Source organism: Ursus arctos, unplaced genomic scaffold (assembly GCF_023065955.2).
Source record: "Ursus arctos isolate Adak ecotype North America unplaced genomic scaffold, UrsArc2.0 scaffold_33, whole genome shotgun sequence".
NCBI classification, from domain to species: domain Eukaryota; kingdom Metazoa; phylum Chordata; class Mammalia; order Carnivora; family Ursidae; genus Ursus; species Ursus arctos.
In genome coordinates this window covers 24,041,220-24,067,402 of record NW_026623019.1, presented here as the reverse complement: position 1 = coordinate 24,067,402, position 26,183 = coordinate 24,041,220, and the positions used below count along the sequence as shown (strand labels likewise).

The following is a 26,183-nucleotide window of genomic DNA, read 5'->3' as shown; positions in this document are numbered from 1 at the left end:
GGAGAGAGAGAGAGAACACACACATGCAGTGGGGAGAGTCATAGGGAGAGGAAGAGAGAGTCCTAAGCAGACTCCCTACTGAGTGCGGAGCCTGGTGTGGGGCTTGATCTCATGACCTCGAGATGATGATGTGAACCAAAATCAAAAGTGGGAATCTTGGAACCGAGTGAGCTGGCCAGCTGCCCTAAATAGTGGATCTTTATGTGGGAAATTTGGTAAATTAAAAACCATGTAGAGAAGAATCTGTAGGAAGAGGAGAAAATCCATTGTTTAGTGTTTTGTTATCTATCCTCAAACTTACATTCACATAACTTTAAAATTAAATTTTATCCTTTTGTAGATTGGTTTTACAATATGAAAATGCACTCAAAACTATTTTTACTGCACAATATTTTGTAAAAAATATCCCCATGCCATTCAGTATTTCCAGCGACATCATTACTAATGTTTATATAATTTTCTATTGAGTAATGTACAATGATTATTTTAATGATAACAGCTTGAGAATTTAGGTTTTCAGCATTTCAAAATTATAAGCTGTGCTACGGTTGATATCCTTAATTATTTTGTGTGTGTGTGTTTCTGATTATTGCTTTGCCACCAATTCCTCCAAGTAGAATTTCTCAGAGAAAATGAACATAGGTTGCTGAAGACTAGGGAAAAGGGGTACTTCTTGTGCTGGTAGGAGCGTTAAGTTAGTTCAGCCTTTTTCAAGTGCACTTGATAATATGCTTTCAGTGTTTATATTTAACTTAATCCATCTAGGATTTATCTTGGTATATTCTGTGAATTTGGGATCTCACTTAATTCTGTTGTTAGTAGTTAAGCAGCTACAACTGAACCCGTTCTTTCTCCAAAGAGTTTTAAAATGTTGATAAATTGAATTATTTCTCAAATATTTCCATTTATAACTCATTTGCAACTCTGTTCCTGGCCCTCTAGTAAAAGAAGGGGACGAAACATTGCTTAGAAGACATTGTATGTGGTTGCTCTGTGGGAGCTCTTACAGAAAAATGGTGTGGTTAGTAAAAACAGTTTGGAAGCTGGTTGGTAAGATATCACTATTACTTGCACCTAGTTCCTGAAATTTTGGATCTAGGTTGAATTATTCTGACCTCGTAGTCATGTTAAATATTTGTCCCCTTTAGTTTGAAATACCACAGTTCTCAGAAGCTATGGACTAGCATTTGTTTGGGGGCTGTTTGTTGCTTTAGTACCACTTGATTTTCATTATCCTGACCTTCCTGTCCAGTGTGATATCACTGTTGTGTAGCTGACTGTATAGCACGGCTAACACCCTGTAGTCTTTTTCAACAACAGTTTTAAGAATTTTTTTCTACCTATTTTTCCAGAGTGGTTTATTCTAAATATTATTCAAATAGTTTTTTCAAGTGCCAAAAAATTTCCATTGTGTGAAACTTGTAGAATAATCTGAGAGAAATTGATTTTTTTTTTGACAAACTGAATTTTTAATTACGTCTCACTGCTTAGGAACATGGTGTATAGATTTGTTTATTCATTTTTTATGCCCTCAGCCAAGGTTTTTAGTTTTCTTGTTGTAAGTTCTGTTCATTTCTGTTTACTTTTAAGTATTTTATATATTTTTTTGGTTTCTCTTATGAAAGAGTGCTCCTTGTTTTCAGGCTTGTTATTACTTATAATTAAGAAGGCTGTCAAGTTTTATATGTTCACTTGAAAATCAACCTCCTTACCGAACTTTCCTACTAGTTTTCATAGTTTCTCAATTGAAACTGTGGAAATCATGGTAGGTCCCTAGAATTTTTCCTTGCCCATAGTTACATTGTGTATCTTTCATTGTTTCATAATATTAGATATAACTATGAGAATGTTTAAAGTAAAAAGGAGACATTGGGCATCTTTTTTTTTTACTTTAATGTGAATTTTCTTAGTATTTACATTAAATACATTAGCTCTTCTTTTGAGTACAGATTCTTTCTCGTAGTAGAGAATTTCTATTTTTACTGAGTTTTAAAAATCAAAAGTATTTTATTTTTGCGTTTATTAGTATGATATATGCTATGAGCTGTTAATGTGCTGTACTTATGTTCTCAAATCATCCTTGGGTTTCAGAAGTAAATTCACTTTGCCATGTAAATTAATATTTTAATGTACATGTATTTTTGATTTGTTAGTATTTTTTTTTTTAAGATTCTATTTATTTATTTGACAGAGAGAGAGAGACAGCCAGCGAGAGAGGGAACACAAGCAGGGGGAGTGGGAGAGGAAGAAGCAGGCTCATAGTGGAGGAGCCTGACGTGGGGCTCGATCCCGCAACGCCAGGATCACGCCCTGAGCCGAAGGCAGACGCTTAACCGCTGTGCCACCCAGGCGCCCCCGATTTGTTAGTATTTTGTTTAAAAGCTTTTTATATCACTGGTCATAAGTTAGGCAAGTCAGTTTCCTTTTTGGAGGGCTGTCTTTATCCAGTTTTGGAAGCAAGCCGATGCTAACTTTGAACACTTAAATGGAAAAACTTTTATTCCCCACCCTGTGTTCTAGAGCAATTTAAATAGCATTTACATGTCTTCATGAAATTTGGAAAGAATGCACCTCTAGAACTATCTGATTGTCCCCTTTTGGATGGGAGAAGGAACGTCTGGATAACTTTTTCAGATATCTGTGACTTAGTCTAGTTTTCTATTTCTTTTTTTTAAGATTTTATTTATTTATTAGAGAGTGCAAGCATGAGCCAGGGGGGAGGGACAGAGGGAGAAGGCAGAGCAGACTCTCCGCCGAGCAGGGAGCCCCATATGGGGCTTGATTCCAGGACCCCAGGATCATGACCTGAGCTGAAAGCAGACCGACCTGAGCCACCCAGCTGCCCCTAGCTTTCTATTACTTATTGTGGCATTCTTGATAATTTATATTATATACATGACATTTAAATTTTCAAAATTCACTAGAAATCATATAGATGTCTATATGATGTCTGCAGTATGTGTGCTTGCTTGTTACTCTTGCTTATTTCCCTTTCGTGTGTGTGCTTGAAACATAATTTATTATATTAAAAACCTAGCTCTTGGTTTTATTCATTATTTCCTTTAAAAGGTTCTTATTTATTAATTTTTCTCTTTTCCACCCTGCAGTTTGATTTTTTCTTCTTTTTAACTTTCAGTTTGTTTACCTAAATTTATTTTTGTTTGATGACCAAGCATTTGCTCTTGATTATAACTTACTTCTGTATCCCCTTCCCCTCTAGATTTTACTATTAAGACTCCTTGTTATTTTGTAGATTGCCTCTAATTGTATGTAGTGTTGCTATTCTTTTTGATCCAAGAATTATTTAGGAAAACATTTGTTATAGTCCTAGTTGGTTAGATTATTTTGATTAAAATTTTTCTCATTACTTTCAAGCTCTAATGCATTTTGTTCACATACATACAAAATCTATGATTTGGAATAACTTTTTATGGCTTAATATCTGGTCAGTTTTTGATTTCATGGGCACTTGGAAAATAATATATATTCTCTGCTGGCAACAGTTTAATATACATAGTTAGTTTAGTGTTATAAGTTCATTTATTCAGTTTTCTATGTCCTTATTTATTTTTTACCTTCTCTTTCTGCCTAAGACTTAAAAAAATTGTCTTTCAGTTCTGTTGTGTTTCTGTCAATCCCTCATTTACAAAAACATATTTTTTTCTACTTAAGCAGTATTATTTGGCACATAGTTTATAACTTTTCTATATTCCTTTTGTATGTACTGTTTAATGGTGTAAAGTAATAGCCATGCTTCAGTATCGTTGGCCTTGAATTCTATTTTTATGTTGTTTTGGTTTAAATTTGCCTGATACATCTTTGGATATTGTTTCTTATAAATAGAGGTTGATTTTGTTATTTGAGCCTTGTCTTTAACATGATTTTAACTTATTTTTAAAATTCTTTTTATAATTGACATGTTTGGTTTTTTAATGCTTTCTATTTTTGTACTTTATTATCTTGTATTCTGTAAGGGACTTCAGGGTGTAGTGGAACACTTCTTTTAGCTGTGGAAATCCAAAATATGTATATAAAAAAATAGAGCATGAGGCATATTGTGCATTGGATTCTTCTTAGTCCTGCTCCATCTGCCTTAAGTTTACTAGAGATTCTTCCCAAATTCTGACAAGAAGTGATCTCTTACGAATTCTTTTCATTTCCATGTATTTGTAAGTATTTAATAGGAAGTTGGTTATAGCTGTGAAATGAGCTTTTAGGTAGATGCAGTTTTTTAAGTGAAGCTCTATCATTAGTTTTTTTGTTTGTACAACATAAAGGAAATCTTGGTTTGTCTTAACATCAATAGAAGAAGGAAGGAACTAGTATTTTAGTAAACTGAAATTCAGCATTTTAAGAAATTGCAACTAGCTATGTAGTTAATGTTACTGTCGTTAGATTCATTTGACTTCACTTCAGGGATTGTACTGATGATTAACAATATTTGCAGTGGAAACTTGTTCAGCCAGAAGGATTTGTTTAATTGCCATAGATGATTGACATTGGAGATAATAGTAATTAGTTTTAATTGTTTTTTTTTTTAAAGATTTTATTTATTAATTTGACAGAGAGAAACAGCCAGCGAGAGAGGGAACACAAGCAGGGGGAGTGGGAGAAGAAGCAGCAGGCTTCCAGCGGAGGAGCCTGATGTGGGGCTCGATCCCATAACGCCAGGATCATGCCCTGAGCCGAAGGCAGACGCTTAACGACTGCACCACCGAAGCGCCCCTGTTTTTCTTTTTTTGATTGGGACATTCGGGTTGCGGGAGTATTTAAGTGTTCGGTTCTAGAAAATATGTCCAAAGATGTCTTTTTCTTTGGCAATGCCCCCAAAAGGGGCAGAATTACTATTGCTTTTGTTTCTCAAATTGCCCTTTTCTTGGGAATTTTTTAGGTGATTATAGTAAATAGTTTTCTCACAGGTGAATTATCTTATTTGTGACTTTTTGAGAATTTCTGTCACTATATAATCTGTTATCTTTTGTAATCTAGTTCTCTCTCACCCTCCCCCCATTACTTGAAAGGGGTTTGCTCAAATTACCACTAGATGGCAGTCTTGCATTTTAGTAACTTGGAGCTTTCATCTGTAGCTCCTTCCCTGGTGCTTTTGCACTCCATTTCTCTAGCTCCCACTACCCCCCCCCCCCACCAATATCTCCCTGATACATGAGGATTTTTAACCACCTTCTTATATAAACTGAATGTGTGGAACCAGGCAACAGAATAGAATTTTGGAGTCTAGTCTGTAGCATTCCCACCTAGCCCACGTTAGTTAATTCCATACTTGGAAGTTGAGCTGAGCTATCTATTGACTAAGGAAGCTTTCCCTGATTCCTCAGGCTGGATTAGTCCCCTCGATAAATGTTCCTTGTAATTTTTTCCTTTGGGGTGCTCATAACAGTTTTATATTGTTTATGTGTGTGGCTGATTAATCCTTTTCCTGTCCCCCCCCACCACTTGTTTATAAATTCCACATAATCAGGAACAGTGTCACTATTGCTGACCACTGTGCTTACAGTATGGCATTTAATGGATGATTTGTTGAGTGAATGAGGCAATGGATGGATGAACTATGAAGAAGATCCTATTAGGAATGTAAAATGAACATGCACAAAATATATGTCAAGATGATTCTAGTTTGGGGTGCCTGGGTCACTCAGTCAGGCGGCCAACTCTTGATTTTGGCTCAGGTCATGATCTCATGGTCCTGGGATTGAGCCCCACATCAGGCTCCCTGCTCAATGGGGAGTCTGCTTGAGGATTCTCTCTCTCCCTCTCCTTCTGCCCCCCCACCCCAACGCACTCTCCCTCTCTTCTCGCTTTCTAAAATAAAAAAAATCTTCAAAAAAAGAAGGTTCTATTTCAATTTATGATCAACTTTTTCTAAATGTTTTGAAATAATTTCAAATATATAGAAAAGTTGCACCCTTAATGCAGATGTTGAGGATTGGAAATGATGTTTCATTACCCTAGAATACTTTTAGTATATTTTCTACAAATAGTGGCATTTTTTATATAACCACCAACATCAGGAAATTATAATTAATATGTGAACCATCTCTAATCCATAGGCCCCTCATTTGAGTTTCATCTGTTTTCTCAATAATGTGCTTAATAAAGCAAGAGGATTCAGCTCAAGCCATGTGTATTTAGTTGTCAGGTGTCAAGTGTCTAAACTCTTTTAGTCAGGAATAGTTTTGCAGGTTTTAACATTAATGACCTGACATTTTTGAAAATTATAGCACTCTTATTCTGAATGGTTCTCAGTTTGGAGTTGTCTCATGTTCCTCGTCACTCAATTCAAGTTAGGTGTCTTTGGCAGGAATATTACAGAAGTGATGTTGTACTCTGGTGACACAGGATTTTGTTTGTCCCATTACTGATAATAAGCATTTTATCACTTGATTAAGTTTGAGTCGGTCAGGCTTTTCCATTGTAAAGTTACCCTTTTTCTTTTTGTAATTAATAAGTATTTTAGGTCGAAGTACTTTGAAACTATGTAAATATCTTTTTCCTCATCAAACTTTTCCTAGGTGAATATCAGTCCAGAATTGGTTTCCTGTTTTACTCGATGGGTTGTGACTTGTTTCTGTCATTATTTATTTTGATGCTCAAATTGCCTAAGATTTGGACAGGGGGATCCCTTTTGTAATGGCTTCTGTGTCGTTTTGTTATATCCCTATCATTCATTATGGGCGTCCTTGCTTTTTGGCACATGGTGCTCAAAGCTCATCTTGCCTTTCCCTGCCCCAGCCTGGTGTCGATAATTTCTTGGAAGAGCCCTGGTTTGTTTTAGTGGCGAATGGTATTTAAAAACCAAGGTCTGTGTGCACAGTACACACATTGTTATTGGACTTCTCAGTAGACAGAGCTGAGGACTGTATGTTTGTATATACAAATATTTATACAGAAATTTTCATTTGTAGTAGTTTCTCCGTGTATGTATACATTTATGTTTGTGTGTATGTGTTATGTGCACATACGCATGCATCCCCACACAATCTCCATGAGGTCACACTTATACACCTTTAATTCCACGGACACTAGTCTAGTTTTTTCTCTATATTTATAATGTCCTTCTCCAACATGGAGAATTTGGGCTTCCATTATCCTTAATATATATATTTACTTAGTGATCAATTCCAGTGTATGTTAAAATCCTTCTGATGCCCTCCTCACCTCATTCAGGGTCTGACACCCAAGTCAGCTTTTCTTCCCACCCCCCTGCAAGTGCGGCCTCCCTGTTTGTTTGTGTTCATTTTGTTTTGTTTTGTTTTCTAGTTTTATTACACGGCGAGCAGTTTTGTTTGTAGTGTTGCTCTTTTATGGAACTTCTGACATTTCCTTTTGATCTAATATATGATCAGTTTTTGTGACTATTTCACGTGCTCTTAGAAGAAGGTATATTATATATATTCTGTATTATCAGGATATTGTGTTCAACATCTGTATATAAGATTTGCCTTATGGTCTTTAAATCTTCTATACACATATTCTTCATTCTTGTTCATTTGGTCTGTCATGTACTGAGAGTGATGTGTCTGTCTACTGTCAATAGTATGTTTCTGTTTTCTCTTATCTCCTATAGTTTCTGCTTTACATAGGAGATTGGTCTTACCTGGTACATAGGTGCTGGGTATTATTATACTTCACAGTGAATGGTCACTTTATAAAGTTCCTTCTTTGTCCCATTTAATATTTTTTGGCCTGTAATCTACTTTGATCTCAGTATTTCAACCCCTACTTTGTTTCTGTTTGCCTAGTGTGTCTTTGCCCATTTTTATATTTACAGGTAATTTAACTAAAAAAATTTGGGGTATTGCATCTTCTAGTAATGCTGAAAATATGGGGTATGTGTGGTTTTATTTGTGCTACTTGTTGAATTTATTTATTTACTTTTTGGTGGTGAGAATGTGTGTAGAGATTCGGATTTAAGTGTCTACCATAACCCTCCAGACCAACTCTATGATCTGTTTTTAGTGTAAATCTCTGCTGTAATTCTAGCCATATTAGAAGCATGTATTTTTTTCTCTATAGAGTTACTGAGTCCAGATAATATATGCAGGTTGTGATAGGTGCCTTTAGGTTATTCTCCATTTTTTTTTAAGATTTTATTTATTTATTTGACAGAGAGACAGCCAGCGAGAGAGGGAACACAAGCAGGGGGAGTGGGAGAGGAAGAAGCAGGCTCATAGCGGAAGAGCCTGATGTGGGGCTCGATCGCATAACGCCGGAATCACGCCCTGAGCCGAAGGCAGACGCTTAACCGCTGTGCCACCCAGGCGCCCCGGTTATTCTCCATTTTAAACTTTACTTGTCCCCCTTCTCTGTTAAATGAGGGTATTAGCTTCAACTTGAAAATTTCACGAATTTGTGATTCGTAGTACATTTTATGATTAGGGCCTAAAGCACATTGTCTTTTTTTGCATCTGGCTTGTTACTGAGCATCTACTCCATACAGCTTGGGCCTTTACTTAGCTGTTATTAGAAGCCGGTGCCACTGGATGTTGGCTTCATTGTGGCAATTTAATATTTCGATTGTCTGTATTCAAGTGACAAGATTGACCATTCTTAGCATATTTTTATGCATATAAAGGTTTATCCTGTGGCTAATGACAACAATTACAGTCGAAATGTCAGGTTGAATAGATTGTTTATTCAGTCTGAGTTACCTCATTTGATTGATTCTTACCAGGGCTACCTCTTTGGTTCAAATGGTTTTTATTATAGTCAGAATTTTCAAATATCACTCCTTCCACTGTGACTAGAATTAACTATCACTTAAAAAGTACTATAAGAATACATTGTCTTTTGTAAAATTAGAACACTTAGGATAAATCTAACGTGCCCTGACTTCAGCTGGAACCTTACTATATAGGTAACCATTATTATGCGTTTTATGTGTCTGGAGGAGTTTGAAGTTTCAGATCGAAATGGCTCAATGAATCCTAGGGAGGAATAAAGAAGATAGGAATCTGTTGTATGTACCAGTGAAATTTCAGGTAGAAAGAGAGAATCTTAACATACTTTCACTTTAAAAGAACTGGTTACTTAAATAATGACAGTAATAAGAGCAGCTAACATTTATTGATTATTTACCATATTCCAGGCTTTGTTCTAAGTGACACTCTTCATCCATTAAACAGAATCCATTTTACAGAAGAGGAAAAGGGGGCATCAGTAGTTTAGTAATCTGCCCAGGATCATGCATCTGGTAGGGGATGAAGTTGGAATTCAAACCCAGGTAGTCTGTTTGCAAATTGTATGCTCTTAATCACTGTGTTGTTCTGCGTGTGAAAAAATTAGTTTAATGTTGGACTTCTCATCCGTGGCACTGGAAGCTAGAGGACAGCCAAATGTCTTTTGCGATATCTGTCATTTGTCACTGCCAACAAACTACATCTTTGTGTACGTAGAATTCAGAAAATATGTTACCTCTGAACCCTCTGTCAGATAAGTAAATGAGGAAAAGATCTCAAGATAGAGCACTTGGAATTTATAAAATGTGTTAAAAGTAAAAATTTTGTAAAGGGGGTCACATGGGAGAAGCGAAAGTTAACTTCTCTTGGTGGGATTGCTTATTTATTTATTTATTTATTTATTTTTTAGATTTTTTTTTTTTTATTTATTTATTCGACAGAGATAGAGACAGCCAGCGAGAGAGGGAACACAAGCAGGGGGAGTGGGAGAGGAAGAAGCAGGCTCATAGCGGAGGAGCCTGGTGTGGGGCTCGATCCCGTAACTCCAGGATCACGCCCTGAGCCGAAGGCAGACGCTTAACCGCTGTGCCACCCAGGCGCCCCATGGGATTGCTTATTTATTGATATAGTATTAGAGAAATATCAGTTAATCATAACTATGAGAATGGGAAGTGGAATTGATGAGTATAATAGAAAGCTTCCAAATAATGGAAAAAGAAAAAGAAATGTGGAGAAATGCAACCAGGCCAGTAATAATAAGACGGTAAAGAAGAAGAAGAAAAAAAAACATTAAATAGTAGAAAGAAAATGAGATGAAAGCAATGATACGAAATGTGTATCTATCATCACTGACTATGAGCTGAAATGTCCTCAAAAATAAAACGTTGAAAGTTATACAGGGGGTGCCTGGGTGGCTCAGTTAGTTAAGCATCTGCTTTCAGCTCAGGTCATCCCAGGGTCCTGGGATTGAGTCCCACATCAGGCTCCCTGCTCAGTAGGGGAGCCTGCTTCTCCCTCTGCCTGCTGCTCCCCCTGCTTGTGCTCTCTCTCTTATACAGTAGGACTGAGGGCGGTGTTAATTAAATGACAAAGAAAGGTTGAAAATGAGTGATTAGACAAACTAGCCAAATGCAAATAAAATACAGCAAAAAGTGGTTATATTATTGCCAGAAGTGGAATCGCTAGATCATATGGTATTTCCATTCTTAATTTTTTGAAGAACCTCCATGCTTGTTGTCCGTGGTGGCGGTGCCAATTCACATTCCCATCCAGACAGAGAAAAAATGCAGGTTCAAAAGTGCTGAATAGATACTGCATATTTACTAAGTGTAGTTCTTAAAGATGTATAAGAATCACAAACTTTTTAAAAAAGATTTTATGTATTTATTTGAGAGAGAGAGAGAGAGCAAGCAAACATGAGTGGGAGGAAGGGGCAGAGGGAGAGGGAGAAGCAGACTCCCCGCTGAGCAGGGAGCCCGACACCAGGCTCCATCCCAGGACCTGAGCAGAAGGTAGATGCTTAACCGACTGAGCCACCCAGGCGCCCCAATCACAAACATTTTTTAAATTGAGGTATAATTGACATAAAACCTTATATTAGTTTCAGATGTATAACATAATGCTTCAATAGTTGCATATATTTTGAAATGATCCCTTCAAGAAGTCTAGTTAACATCTGTCGCCACACAGTTACAAAGTTTTTTTCTTGTGAGGAGAACTTTGAAGATCTACTGACGTAACTTTCAGATGTACAATATAGTATGTATGTTAACTGTAGTCCTCATGCTGGACATTACATTCCCCAGCCTTGCTGATTTTATAACTGGCAGTTTGTATCTTTTGACCACTTTCATTGTTTTGCCCACCTCTGTTTCTGCTCCCTCCCTGCCTTACCGATCTGTTCCGTGAGATTTTTTTTTTTTTAAGTTCTACACATGAGATCATATGGTATTTTTCTTTCTCTGTCTGACTTACTTCACTCAGTATAATGCCCTCAAGGTCCATTCGTGTTGCAGATGGCAAGATTTCCTTCTTTTTTTTATGGCTGCTCATTTTTTAATTGGGATGTTTTTTTCTATTGTGTGAGTTCTTTATATATTTTAGATATTAACCCCTTATCAAATACATGATTTGCAAATATTTTCTCCCAATTGGTAGGTTGCCTTTTCATTTTGTCCTTGATCTCCTTTGCTGTGTAGAGCAAAAACCATATTTTATATAATACAACAGCAGCCATAACCACAGGGCATCCATACAGATCAAACAAAAGCTCCAAGAAATACAACTTAATTAGAAGACAGCTATTGTAAGAATTTAAACTACCCCTTTCAGAATTTAACATATCAAGAATATGAAACATAAACGATATAGAAAATTTGAATAATATAATCAACAACATTGACTTTTGGATTCACTAGGATTCTATTTTGAGAATATTTGAAGATGTGTTCCAGCCAACTGAGAGTGAGATGTAAGGTCAGAGATGGGAGAATATGGTGGAACTAATCTGGGATTCCAGTGTGAAAAGGATGAAAGCTGAGGAGCATTTCTTATTTCTTTTCTTTTTTTTGTTAAGATTCTATTTATTTATTTGACAGAGAGAGAGAGACAGCCAGCGAGAGAGGGAACACAAGCAGGGGGAGTGGGAGAGGAAGAAGCAGGCTTCCAGAGGAGGAGCCTGATGTGGGGCTCAATCCCAGAATGCCGGGATCACGCCCTGAACCAAAGGCAGACGCTTAACGATTGAGCCACCCAGGCGCCCCAGAGGAGCATTTCTAAAAAGCAACTCATCCAAATTAGAATTAGAAGTTAGTGGGATCCTGGAATTATGCCTTAAAAAAATCGAAATGGTCCGAAGAAATGGTATGATATAATATGATTATGAAACTGAGAAATGTAGGGACATGGGACAGAAGTCCTAGGTATCTTCTCCCACAGAAGGATAAAACAGAAGAACTGTAAAAAAGTCACACTACAAATGTGAATGAAACAAGATGTCACCTGAGTTGGAGTATTTGATGAAGTGTATGAAAGAATCCATTTGAACTTGACCCTGGAAATACTTTATTTTGGGGGGGGCATACAGAGAACTGTACTTACAGAATCGGAATATAAGTACTGTTGTTTTTCATATTTTACATTCTGCTTTATAGAAAGAGTGCAAGAAGGTATCTTCCTTATGTTCATGAAACATATAAAACTTTTAGTATGTTTTGTTACAGGCACAACTTATTGGTGATTTTTAAAAAACCCAGATTTTACAGATTTCATTGTGATTCAGAGTATTAGTGGAAATCAACAAAGCTGGACAAAAAGTGGGTACTTGCAAATATAAAGTTCTTTCTAAAAAAAAAATCTGAGAATTTATAATTGGTGTTTCAAATCACTGGAACCATGCTGTGTAGCACACACATATGGCTATTTAAATTTAAGTTAATTTAAAGTTAAAAATTCTGTCATTTTAGTGGTGCTGGGCCCACCTCCTGTCCTTCATAGCCAGAAGTTGCTGCCACCTGGGACACCGTAGATGCAGACCATCTCCATTGGGGTAGAGTTCAGCTGAATAGCTCTGATGTGGAAAGTACTTCAAAAGAGGACGCTTTATAGACTTATGGGACATAACTAAACTGGTAGCTGGAGGGAAATTGAAAGCCTTTAATAACTTGCATTATTTAAAATAAAAAAGACTGAACGTAAGTGAACTAAGTACTCAAGACAGTAGAAAAACAAAAAAATAAACCAAAAGGAAGAGAATGAATTTTTAAAAATGCTGAAAATAATGATAGAAATAAAAATGCCAGAATTGATTAATAAAGAGTAGAGATTCTGAACAGACTATAACTTTTAAAAGGAAAATAAAAATGTATTTAGGGGAGCTTGAATGGCTCAGTTGGTTAAGTGTCTGCCTTCGGCTCATGTCATGATCTCAGGTTCCTGGGATCAGGTCCTGCCTCAGGCTCCCTGTTCAGCGGGGAGTCTACTCTCTCTCCCTCTGCTCCTCCCCCCAATGCTCCTGTTCTTTCTCTCTCTCAAATAAATAAAATCTTTCAAAAAATGTATTAGTCACCGTATTTAGATGGCATTTCAACTGAATTATATTTATCTTTTAAAAAATAAGTTATACTTTTATTCATTCCAATAAATAATGGATAGCTTCTCAGTATATTTTTCTGAAGCTGGTATAATCTTATACCGATACTTGGTAATTTTTTTAAAAAGGGCCAGTTTTTAAATGCAGAAACTCTAAATGAGATTTTAGCTAATGTAATTATATACTAGTGAAAGAATAGCATTTTCTTGGAATGCAAGAATAGTTCACACTAGGAAACCTATCAACATAAGTTACTGCATCAACAGATTAAAGGAGAAGAGCCATGTGATTCTAGTAGTGGATGCTGAAGAGGCGTTTGATAAAATAATTAAAATACTTAAGTGCAATAAAACTTATGGAAGAGACTACTCTAGTTACGGCAGTAATCATAGCACCTGCCACAGAGGGATGTTGTGAGGATTTAATGAATTAACACGTGTAAAAATCCCAAGAGCAGTGTCTGGCACATAGAAATTATTCAGCATTAGCTCTTTTTATTAAAAATGGTACAGTTGATACACAAAAAAAGTTGGCAAATGTTTCATTGAATGACAAAACATTTTGATTAAAATTAAAAACAAGGCAGAGTTGTTTGTTTTCTTACCACTATATTCAGAATTATTTTTGAGGTTGTTTCATTTCTCTAATACAATAAAAGTAGAAAATGAAATAACTGATACACTAAAAGAGGAGGTAAAATACTTTGAATTACAAATTACATGATTTTCATATGTAGAAGACCCAGGGGACTACTAAAGACTAATAAAAATACTCAGAGGTAAATTTAACAAAATGGTTATGTAGCAAGAAAATGAAAATTATTCTTTAGGAAAGTCAAAGTAGATCTTAATATAATTGTCAACATTTCTAAAATTAACATAGGAATTTCATTAATTCCCGTTAGAAGCCTAGTGTACTATTTTGTGAAATTGGGTAAGATAGTATTAAAGTTCATATGGAGAGTATATTTCTGAAACTACCTAAGAAAATACGCTATGTATTTAATCCTGTTTTTGTTAATAGTCTCTCCACCTCCTCCCCACTGTAAGCACATATTTGTATGGAGAAGTTTGAAGAAGAAAACAATCTTGACATTTTCGTGACATTTTCCTCCTTAACCTCAGTGTAGATGGGAATCCATTGAGAGGTAGAAGTTTGATGATATACTATTTCTTTATATATTTTTTGACTCTGACTTGTTCCAAGGAATACATTTTACTTATTATTTTTACTTGATCTCCTATAGAGATCAATTAATAAAGTTTGATAACTTTTCACTCATTAAAGTTGTAATCCCATTTTAGGTAAACTGGGATTAAAAGCATATTATTGATTGACTTAGAGGAGATTTTAAAGAAATATCTCGTATTTTTTTATTCATACTAAAAACTGCAATCTATTTGCTTTTAGCTTTCCTGAACATTTGGTGCTGTCTATAATAGCATGATTAATTTTTAACTCAGAAACTCTGAAAATATTTTTTTCCCTTTTTTTTTTCCTATTTCTCTGTCAAAGGTATGCAACCACTCATGTATTCGGTTCAGGAAGCATTAAACGCCAGACCATGGTGGATTCGTGTGGGAACTGACATTTGTTACTATAAGTAAGTATTCTAAGAATAATAGGACATCAGCTGACAGAAGGGGATCTTAACTTCATTCTGTTTCAATTTGAAAATTAGAAAGTACAGTCATTATTGCATTATTTGAACTGTGGTGATAATGCTGTACTGTTACCTCTAACAGAGTCCTTTAAAATTTGAGATTTATTGGAGTGGTATATTTAGTGGAAATAAAATATGTCTTAAAGACAGACTTAGTCCAGATCTTATCTTCACCACTTAGATAGGTATGTGTCCTCAATTTTTTTAGCTTTAAAAAGACAGTGGAAACTTCATTAAATAAAACTGAAATTAGGAATTCTAGGAAATAATTAGCAGTGCCTTTTTGTTATTCTGATGATATTAAGTGCAGTTCTTATCTTTTCTCTTTTGCATGCAAGTATTTACTTGATTTGAATTTCCAGGATATTTTAGGTGGAGATGTATTCCAAAGTTACATTATAGCAGCCTATACAGTTCAACTTGACCTCAAATAGGCCATCTACTTATCGAGTCAGAAATAAGTGCTTGCAGTCATTTATTGCTTCATTGGAATGATTGGATTATTCTTCAACTTCACGTCTAAGTAATCTGGGATTATCATATACCTTGCTTCCCATTTTTAGTGTTTTTGCATGCATGTTCCTAGATAACTTCCTCCACCGAATGCATTTGACATCCCTGTCTTTTTCTCTGTTACTAATCTTAATCCTGACATATTTGTTCAGTGGATTTTGGGTTTTTATATTGTGCTTAACTAGCTCTAATGTTCCTTCTTTTTTAATCAGAAGACTTCTGAAATTAAGCTGTTTATTGGTTTAAGACATGGCTTTGGAAAAACCTAGCTCTTAAGTGCTATTACTTTCTGAGAACAACAGTGTTTCCTAGAATTCATCTCCGCAGGGTTTTCCCCCTACTTATAATAGCAAAATAAGTAGTAAATGAGGACTAGAAATATAAGATGGTGTGCAGTTCATCTGTGCCTGAATACATTTTGTATTTCTTTTAATGGTAGGTTAACATAAAAATACTCTTATTTATCTCTTTCTCATAAAATTGGAATAGAAATTGTCAGTGAATGCTTTTCTTTTTGTAACATGACAGGTGGTGGTTCTGTTTTGGGTAAGGGGTGATGGCAAGGATTTTCATTTGTTTACTTTCGTTTTTGTTTCTTCTTTTGGCTACTTCCAGACCTGGAACTGAAATTCAGGTCAATTCTACAGACGTTTATTAACTATTTTCTATGTAACAAGCACTATCCTAGTTGCTTTCCTGAAGCCTGAAATCCAGATAGGATTAAAATCTGTCTTTGCTTGTGTCTTAACTTTTCATGTCAGCCAAGTCTTTTCAGTGCTTCTTTGTCTGCACGATGGGAATAAAACCACTTCCACCAGTCTGTGAGAGAATATAACTTCCAGACTACCATATAGCTATAATGTGGTATTATCAATACCTCTCCAATTAGATGTTACACTTAGGGGAGAAAAGGGTTGGCCAAAAGTTCTGGAACTTACTTTGTATTTTCCTCAACCCATAGCACCTTGTCACTGAGTATTCGAGATATGGCGGCTACGTTAATGAAGACAATATCAGTTTGAGAATATCGTGCATGTGTATGTGCGAGCAAGTAAATAAACTGTTGGTCGTGGATTTTCTTCAGTTCGTGACTTCAATAATATAAAATGATTTGAAATTTTAGAAATTAGGTTGATAGAAAAGGTACTATTAGGCCATCAGATGTCAGTGATATTTAAAGTCTGAAAAGTAATGTGTAGTTTTAAGAACTTTTAATTAGGGAAATCTTCGAACATTTACAAAAGTAGGTAATAGGATAATGAGACCACATCTATTCAACACGCAGTTTCAGCAATTATCAGCACATCTTTAGCTTTGTTTTAGGAATACTTTCACCCCTACCTCCACACTGGATTTTTATTTTATTTATTTATTTATTTTTATTTATTTTTTTATTTTTTAATTTTTTATTATGTTAGTCACCATACAGTACATCATTAGTTTTTGATGTAGTGTTCCGTGATTCACTGTTTGCTTATAACACCCAGTGCTCCATGCAATTCGTGCCCTCCTTAATACCCATCACCGGCCTATCCCAATCCCCCTTCCCCCTCCCCTCTGAAGCCCTCAGTTTGTTTCCCAGAGTCCATAGTCTCTCATGGTTCATTCCCCCTTCTGTTTACCCCCCATTCATTCTTCCCTTCCTTCTCCTACCCATCTCCCTGCTATTTCTTATGTTCCATAGATGGGAGAAACCATATCATAATTGTCTTTCTCTGCTTGACTTATTTCACTTAGCATAATCTCCTCCAGTCCCGTCCATGTTGCTGCAAATGTTGGGTAATCGTTCTTTCTGATGGTTGAATGATATTCCATTATATGTATGGACCACATCTTCTTTATCTGTTTGTCTATTGAAGGGCATCTTGGTTCCTTCCACAATTTAGCTATTGTAGACAATGCTGCTATGAACATTGGGGTGCATAGGGCCCTTCTCTTCACTATGTCTGTATCTTTGGGGTAAATACCCAGTAGTGCAATTGCTGGGTCATAGGGTGGCTCTATTTTTAACTTTTTGAGGGACCTCCACACTGTTTTCCAAAGTGGCTGTACCAACCAACAGTGTAAGAGGGTTCCCCTGTCTCCACATCCTCTCCAACATTTGTTGTTTCTTGCCTTGTCAATTTTTGCCACTCTAACTGGTGTAAGCACACTGAATTTTTAAAAGCATTTCTATATATCGTATTTATCGATAAATACTTCAAAGATCTTTGTCTTTTAGAGATTTTTAAAGACAGTCTAACCATAATGCTATTATCACACCTAAGTAAATTCCTTAAAATGATAAAATACCAGTCATTGTTAAGACTTCCCCAGCTGTCTCGTGGTGTTTTTTTAAGATTTTATTTATTTATTTTAGAGAGAGATACAGAGAGCATGAGAGAGAGCAAGCATGAGCAGGGGGGAAGGGCAGAGGGAGAGGGAGAATTGGGCTCCTTGCTCAGCGGGGAGCCTGACATGGGGCTTCGTCCCAGGGGCTCGATCCCGGGACCCCAAGATCATGACCTGAGCAGATCATGACCTGAGCCGAAGGCAGGCACTTAACAGACTGAGCCACCCAGGCGTCCCTCATAAGTGTTGTATTATAGTTGGTTTGTTTTAATCCAACCAACCAAGGCCACACATTGCATTTGATTTTTGTTGATATGTCCCTTAAGTCTCCTTTAATATGTAGGTTTCCCTTTTTTTCCTACTATTTCTCCTTTATTTGTTGAAGAAACTGGGTCATTTGTCATGCAAGATTTTCCACATTTTGGGGTTTGCTGGTTGCATCCCTGTGGTGATAATTAATTCTTCTATCTCACTGATTTCCTGTAAAATAGTAGTTAGATCTAGAAGCTTGATCAACTTCAGGTTTGATTTTTGGCAAGAATACTTCATAGATGGTGCAGTGAATTCTTTTTGCGTCACATCAGGAAACACATCACATCTAGTTATTTCTTTTTTTGTAATCTTAAAATTGGTAGTGAATTTATTGTCCTCTGACCCATCCACTTGAAAGGCAGCCATTAGCCTTTCATCTAGTGGTGGTAGCAGTCATTGATGATAATTGCTGAGATCCAGTGATGTGTGTGGCTAACAAGGAATTCGGTTCTAAACTTTGTATTGATGTGCAGGGTCTCAACTCCATTTAATAGTAAATCCAGAGGTGAAAACTAATGTCGGCCGATAGCAATCAACTGCTTTGTTAGCACCAGGTCTAATTTTTATAGAATATTTAAGCTAAACTTTTTATAAACTGTGTGGGCTCCCCCCTCCGAAGTTCTGTTTAAAAAAGTAGTAAGGAAAATCAGAACTTTTGTGTGGAAAAAATAATTATGTTTTGTGCTTTTCTATTGCAGAAATCACTTCTCAAGAAGTTCAGTTGCTGCAGGTGGGCAAAAGGGAAAATCCTACTATACAATTACATTCACTGTCAGTTTTCCACATAAAGATGATGTTTGCTACTTTGCTTATCACTATCCATACACATATTCAACTTTACAGGTGAGAATTCATGAAGTTGTGTTATGGCAGTTACTGTGCGGTATGCGTGTGTCAGGTAGTTGGAAAAAATGGTTTTAATGAAATATCTTAATAAGATGAGAAAAAAAAATCCAGTGCTGAATATTTTAGAAAATAATACAGTACTTGTTGAAAACATTAAAAGGAGTAAGATGGGAATGTAGTCTTTATTTTTATTTAGTAGAAATACTAAAGAAATTTGAAAAGATTTTTACTCTCATCTTTGTGTAGAAATCTGTAGTTCTCCATGATTGACACATTTTAACTAGGTGAGATTTCCACTTGTTTTAATGAGAGGCATTGAATCTCAGAAAATTTACAACAGAAAAATGTGTAAGTTTTTCTGTAGGAAATTCCTTTCTTTTACTGGTTCGATGTGGAGTTCTAGATCCAGATTCTTTAGAATTTAGGTATAGGTGTTGTTTTGTGTGGGTTCTTTTGAGACATTTGAGTATTTGCATTGTAAAACAAAACAAAAATGAATTCGAGTAATTACTGTGGTAAATTTTTTTCTCAGTACAGAATGTCTGTCCTAATGATCAAAGATCATAGAGGTATGATCAGTTTACCCAGAAAGAAATTGGAACACTGTGATTTAGAAACAAGCTTCTAAATTATTAGGGGAAAAGGAAAGAAAAACATACCCTACTGAACTGAAGAGATAGCGAGGCTGAGAACATTCAGTGTGGCTGACTTTATTTTAATAAAGGTTACAACTTACAATAAAGGTATTACCAGTTATCCTTCTGTGCCATATAACATAGCATGAGAATATATAGTGTTATTATTTACAGGGTTATATATTATTGTTCTTTACTGATGTTCTCTTATTAATGTATTTTGAATTCTCCTCCTTTTTTCCAATGCCGCTACCATGACTTTTGCAGGCAAACCGCTGCCTCTCCTCTGGACTTCTGCCACCTCTTCTCACTGGTGTTCTGAAATTCACTACTGTCTCCTCTCCTCTTCATTTCAGCAGGAGGGCTCCTTGATGGGAGGATCTATTCCCATAAATCTCCTTTTTAAAGCTCCTTTGTGATTTCTCTTGCCATTTTTATGAAGTCTGAAATTCTTACCATGGTTCATATCATCATTTCTCTACTATTTTTCACAATTTTTGCCATATCCACGTACTGTTTGAGCTATTTATATACTTAATATTTATCTTTAAATGGACTTTAAAATAACTCACTCTTTAAAGTTTATCCTCATCCTAAGTTAATATTTGTGGTATTAATTCACAGTAAAATATATGCCTGTTCATTTTTTGTTAAGGTCATCCACATGTCACTTTTCTATCTCAGTTACCAGCCATACATAAATACGCCGTGCCTTGTGAAAGAATGGCCTATGAGGCCCTTCAGTTTGTGCTAACTCTGTTTCTCACCCTTCCTGGTCTAGCTGCAGGGCATCTTTATCATTTCCTTAATATGCCCTTCCTCTCTCTTTTGTGCTGGTCTTCCCGTATACCTCCCTTCTGTCTGCAGCACTCCCCTCTGCCCTCCTCACTCAGCCTTTGGATCTCGGTTTGAATGGGACTTCTTTTAGGAGAGCTTTCCTCACTGTCCGGATTCAGCTAGGCTCCCCACCCCTGATCACAGGCTCTCACAGCACTCTGTATACATTTTCCCAAAGGTAGGGTCTATTCATTCACTGTTACATCCCCAATGCTGGGCACGGTTTCCTGCACAGAAATCGTGACCATATAGTAAATTGTGATTATGTGAACAAACATAGGCAAAAGTTTGGAAACCAACTAAGTATCTTAAAATAAGGGATTAAATGATTTATGTGTGGTATAACCATATACTAAAACCATTAAAACTTGTGTTTTCAAAAGACACGTAATTCACCTATTGAGTGCTATGATATGGTGTTCGTAATTATGAATGTGTGTGTATAAATATGATAAAAGCAGGTTACATTGGCATTTGTTAGTAGTAATCTAGGTGAGGCAGTTATGGATGTTTTACATTTTTTCTTTGTACTTTCTGTGTCTTCTAGGCATTTTACAATGAGGCTGAATTAATCTTGAAATAAGGAAAAGTTAAAATCTGTGCTACATATTTCATTCTGCAGGTCTATAGTCATTTTTATAATTTCAAATTTCAGAAAGCTTTGAAAACCAAAAGCTTTCTCATAGCCCACTTGGCAGCAAAGCCTGGCTTGAATTGATGTGAGCTTATTTAGAATATTGATTCCACTTTGAGTGACTCCTCGTATGTTTTGCTGCAGAAATAATAATATACTTATTACAGGCTGCTGCCGCTGGCCCCACTGGGGTATTGCAGAATTAATGATATATGCACTGTATCTATCCCCTTTCTCAACTGCCCCAAATAACTGATGTTTGGACTACATCTGGCTCCCTGAGGGTTTCAGAGAAGGAATTAGGAATCTGATACACTTTTCGTTATATGGAGATCTGGATGCATTTATTTCTATTTATCCTAGGGAGTTTTTAAGTGATTGTATACTTTGCTTTTAAATTTTTATCAAGATGCACCTTCAAAAATTGGAATCAGCACACAATCCTCAGCAAATCTATTTTCGAAAAGATGTGTTATGTGAAACCCTGTCTGGAAACACCTGTCCCTTGGTGACTATAACAGCAATGCCAGAGTCTAATTATTATGAACATATCTGTCAATTCAGTAAGTCTGTCTTCTTCACTCAAAATACCAGTTATTCTTATTTTCCTTTGCTTCATATATATTTTGTCAGGGCAACAGTACTAGGAATAGGCATCAGAAGTCTTGGGTTCTGGTCTTGGTCCTCCTACTGCTTAGCCCTTTGGCCATTTTCCTCGTTTCGAAAATGGGGGAGTTATGTGAGATTATCTCTGAGGTCTCTCTCATAATGAATATTCTGTAGTTCTTATCCTTAGAAGACCTACCCAAAGTATAATACAACAAAATGTTTTAACGGTTCATGTATTATTACATGAACCGTTAAAACAGTTAAAAATTTAAATTTTAAATGTTTAAAATTTAAATTTTACGATTAAAAATTTACAGTAAACTAATTTTATTAAAAATTTACAACAAACTAATTTCATTAAGATTAGTTTATTAAACTAATAAAATAATTTAATTTATAAATAAAACCACCAGAAACCTATCAAATGCTTTGATGCTAGCACTGAATAGCTACTTGTTTTTCCCCTGCTATATTTTTACAGTTGTCTCAGATGTACAGCTATAATAGAAAAAATAAGAAAACTGCTCTAATTTTGATAAGAAGATTAAGTATTTTTAGGAAAGAGAAAGAGCTTGCTATGCATGAAAATATGAGCAGGTGGGCTGAGTGGTTATATTTTAGACCTGTATATATAAATGTATAGTGAAAAATTTTTCTCTGTAAATCTCTGAACAGCTATACCTTATTTTATCTGTGCTTATTATAGCAACTATAAAATGGGTAAAATGACATTTTCACTTTTTCCCCCATGAGTTTATGAAAAATAAATTTATATTTAAAGCTTCCCCAACTACTTGTTCTTTATAAAAAACAAGATTATATAAAAGAACTAGTTTTATATGTCAGATTAATTATTGGGAAATAAATAAGTGACTCAAATACTATTTATTGTGTTATGTCATACTGTGAACTCCTTTAGGACATGGCTTAATATGGGTTTTGTATGTTTTCTCTATAGGGCCTAGTTCCACTCTTGTATATAGTTGGTGCACAGGGAGTGTTGCTATGAATGTATATCAGAATTCACAATTGAATAGAAATATTTCCAAGTCCCCGAAGTCAAACATCATATAAATTCTGAGTAGCTGTTCATTTTAATTTGACATTTTGTGTGTACTTTAGGAAACCGCCCTTACGTTTTCTTATCTGCTCGGGTACATCCTGGAGAAACTAATGCAAGTTGGGTAATGAAGGGAACATTGGAGTACCTCATGAGTAATAACCCTACTGCCCAGAGCCTACGAGAATCCTATATTTTTAAAATTGTCCCTATGCTAAATCCAGATGGTGTCATCAATGGAAAGTAAGTGAAACAAACATTATAGAAATGCTATAGATGTTGTGGCTGTCCCATATAAACTGGTCAAAATAATAGCATCCAACTTAATTTGGAAAACAGATTGAGTGATTTTTCTAGAACAAAGAAATTGTTGGTGGGGAAGTCATCTAAGATGAATTTTTAAAGGAAAATACATTTTATATACCAGTATGATATTTTGAGAAATTCTGTATTCCATGAGAATATGATTTCATAAAATGTATGTCTTGCTTGAATTGTTTTAGAAAAATCAGTGTCCGGATATGAGAAAGATTTTTAACATATCCTCTTATATTCCTTTTTGCTTGTTTGTCAGTGGCATGATCTTGGGTTGTTCAAGATTTAGAATCTTCTGGGACCTCTTTCCACTGATAGGGATTGGCTCTATCTGCTGACCTCTTCCTGATAGGAAGAGGTGTGGTTTTGACAGAAAGAAGTCTTTAGACTGGCAATACTAGAAGATAACTTCTTTTTAAGTTTAGATGGCTTACAGTTAGTGCAGTTTTATTTTTTGTGGGAATTAGGAAAGGTCTCTGTTTCTGAAAGATGGGAATTTGGACTTGCTGTTATGAGCATCTGCAAAGCTGAGGATACCATATTTTATTTATTCAATAAAGATAGCATGGATATTTCTCATATTTTAGGAAATTTTTGAATGAAAAAAGCTAGAATAATTTCCTTTTAAGTAGTATGTTATGGAATTAAAATGAGATTTTTATGACTGGTTTTATTCAGAAACATTAATCAGTTAGAATTCTATTTATATTTCTGTTATCACCATCTGATAGTTTGCTTAAATTTTTGCTCAATTGCCTTATGTAATACCTGCAATTAAATGAAAATACATTTGAACATTTGCAAGAATGTAAACTTTTCATATACTTCTCTTTTTTAGGAGGGCCCAGCTCAGATAGTACTTTCTCTTTTCTTTCTTTCTTTTCCTTTTTTTTTTTTTTTTAAGTAGGCTCCTTGGCCTGTCTGGAGCCCAGCGTGGGGCCAGAACTCACAGCCCCGAGATCAACACCCAAGCTAAGATCAAGAGTCAGATGTTTAACCAGCTGAGCCACCCAGGTGCCCCTCAGATAGCACTTTTACATAATAACTAATATAATCAAAGTACAGGATATTAGTATATAACAAATTATTATATAGTCAGAATGGAAAATATGACCATTAATCAGTTTTATAGAGCATGAAATCAGACCCCAGAATTGAGAATTAATTTTTTCTTTTTTTAAGATTTTATTTATTTATTTATTTATTTATTTATTTATTTATTTATTTATTGTTAGAAAGAGCGAGCGGGAGAGCAGAGGGAAGGACAGAGGAAGAGGGAGAGAGAATCTCAAGCAGACTCCCAATGAGCACAGAGCCCTACTCCAAGCTCAATCTTAACGACCCTGAGATCATGACCTGAGCCGAAATGAAGAGTTAGAGGCTCAACAGACTGAGCCACCCAGGCACCCCTAAGTTTTTTTCCAATAGCTGGAACATGTTGGCCTAAGTATCTGAAAACTTACCAAGTTAAATGCATGTAACACAAGATCTTACACAAAGCAAATACTTAATAAGTGTTTATTTAATGACTAGTGTGTTTACTGGAAATAGTTATTGCAATAGAATCATAAAATTAAATATATGTAAGAGTTTATCAGTACTGATGTTTGTGGTTGTGTTTCCATATGTGTAGTCACCGCTGTTCTTTAAGTGGAGAGGATCTGAATAGACAGTGGCAAAGTCCAAATCCAGATTTACATCCTACAATTTACCATGCTAAGGGGCTGCTACAATACCTGGCTGCTGTGAAGCATTTACCACTGGTAAGTATTTGTACTCCGTTTAGTCAAAGAAATGATTTTGTTAATTAACAACTCAGTATTTAATGGTTATAAAAGTTAAGTGTTAATTTCAAAAGCAATTTCTTTAAAATATCTTCTATTAACTACTTCTGTTATCAATTACATAATATCAGTGTTTTATGGTGTCAAATTAATACAGTGCATCCATATTCTTATTTCATCAGGTTTAATTTTTATAGTTCCCATGAGCTCCTTACTTTTATCTTTTTTGATTATGAATATTGGTAACTCCTAGTTGTAAGTTTTGGGTATTTAACTTCAGTGTTTGAACAACACTAAGGTAATAGGATGTATCTTCCAAATTCTCAAACTAGTAGAAGCTTATTTCTGAATTCTTTAGTCAACTCTGATGCAGGTAAGTCTCCAGTATTCACATGAAAAAGGTGGTGTAGGCACGGTGGGAGACTACCAAACTGTGTATATATATATATGTTTTCCACAGAATGTTTTTGTGTAGAATGTTCCCATTGTGGTTTAAATGAGGTAATCTTCCTTTGGGAAAGATAGGAAGACTGTAGAGAAGGAACAGCATTGAAGTGCAAGCCTGGGGGCGCCTGGGTGGCACAGCGGTTAAGCGTCTGCCTTCGGCTCAGGGCGTGATCCTGGCGTTACGGGATCGAGCCCCACATCAGGCTCCTCCTCTGTGAGCCTGCTTCTTCCTCTCCCACTCCCCCTGCTTGTGTTCCCTCTCTAGCTGGCTGTCTCTATCTCTGTCGAATAAATAAATAAAATCTTAAAAAAAAAAAAAAAGAAATGCAAGCCTGTTCTTCATTTTTCATTTTAAAAATGATGCTCTTAATTGAAATCATACCCTTTTTTATTTATTTATTTATTTATTTATTTATTTATTTATTTATTTATTTATTTTTTTAAGATTTTTATTTATTTATTTGACAGAGATTAGAGACAGCCAGCGAGAGAGGGAACACAAGCAGGGGCTAGTGGGAGAGGAAGAAGCAGGCTCATAGCGGAGGAGCCTGATGTGGGGCTCGATCCCGTAACGCCGGGATCACACCCTGAGCCGAAGGCAGACGCTTAACCGCTGTGCCACCAAGGCGCCCCGAGATCATACCCTTTTTTAAATAGTGTTTTTCATGAAGGCATTTTCATGTTCTTTCAAATTAGGTAAATGTTTTAACAACTCTTGGATCAGTGATGATTGCTGCTGTAGATTTGAACTAAAATTGAATTTATTATTATTATTTTTTTTAAAGATTTTATTTATTTGACAGAGATAGAGACAGCCAGCGAGAGAGGGAACACAAGCAGGGGGAGTGGGAGAGGAAGAAGCAGGCTCATAGCGGAGGAGCCTGATGTGGGGCTCGATCCCGTAACGCCG

The 26,183-nt window shown here is 35.8% G+C and overlaps 1 protein-coding gene across 4 annotated transcripts in view; it reads left to right on the top strand.

Annotated features, from left to right (window-relative positions):
• AGTPBP1 (ATP/GTP binding carboxypeptidase 1) overlaps positions 1–26,183 on the top strand; it is a 157,639-nt gene that overhangs the window by 107,386 nt on the left and 24,070 nt on the right. For all 4 annotated transcript variants that reach the window (XM_026518752.4, XM_044391131.3, XM_057305577.1 and 1 more), the window contains exons 18-22: positions 14,803–14,890; positions 18,805–18,949; positions 21,468–21,621; positions 22,790–22,970; positions 24,676–24,805. In XM_026518752.4, coding sequence (XP_026374537.2) covers positions 14,803–14,890; positions 18,805–18,949; positions 21,468–21,621; positions 22,790–22,970; positions 24,676–24,805 — 698 coding nt within the window. The remainder of the gene's footprint in view (positions 1–14,802; positions 14,891–18,804; positions 18,950–21,467; positions 21,622–22,789; positions 22,971–24,675; positions 24,806–26,183) is intronic.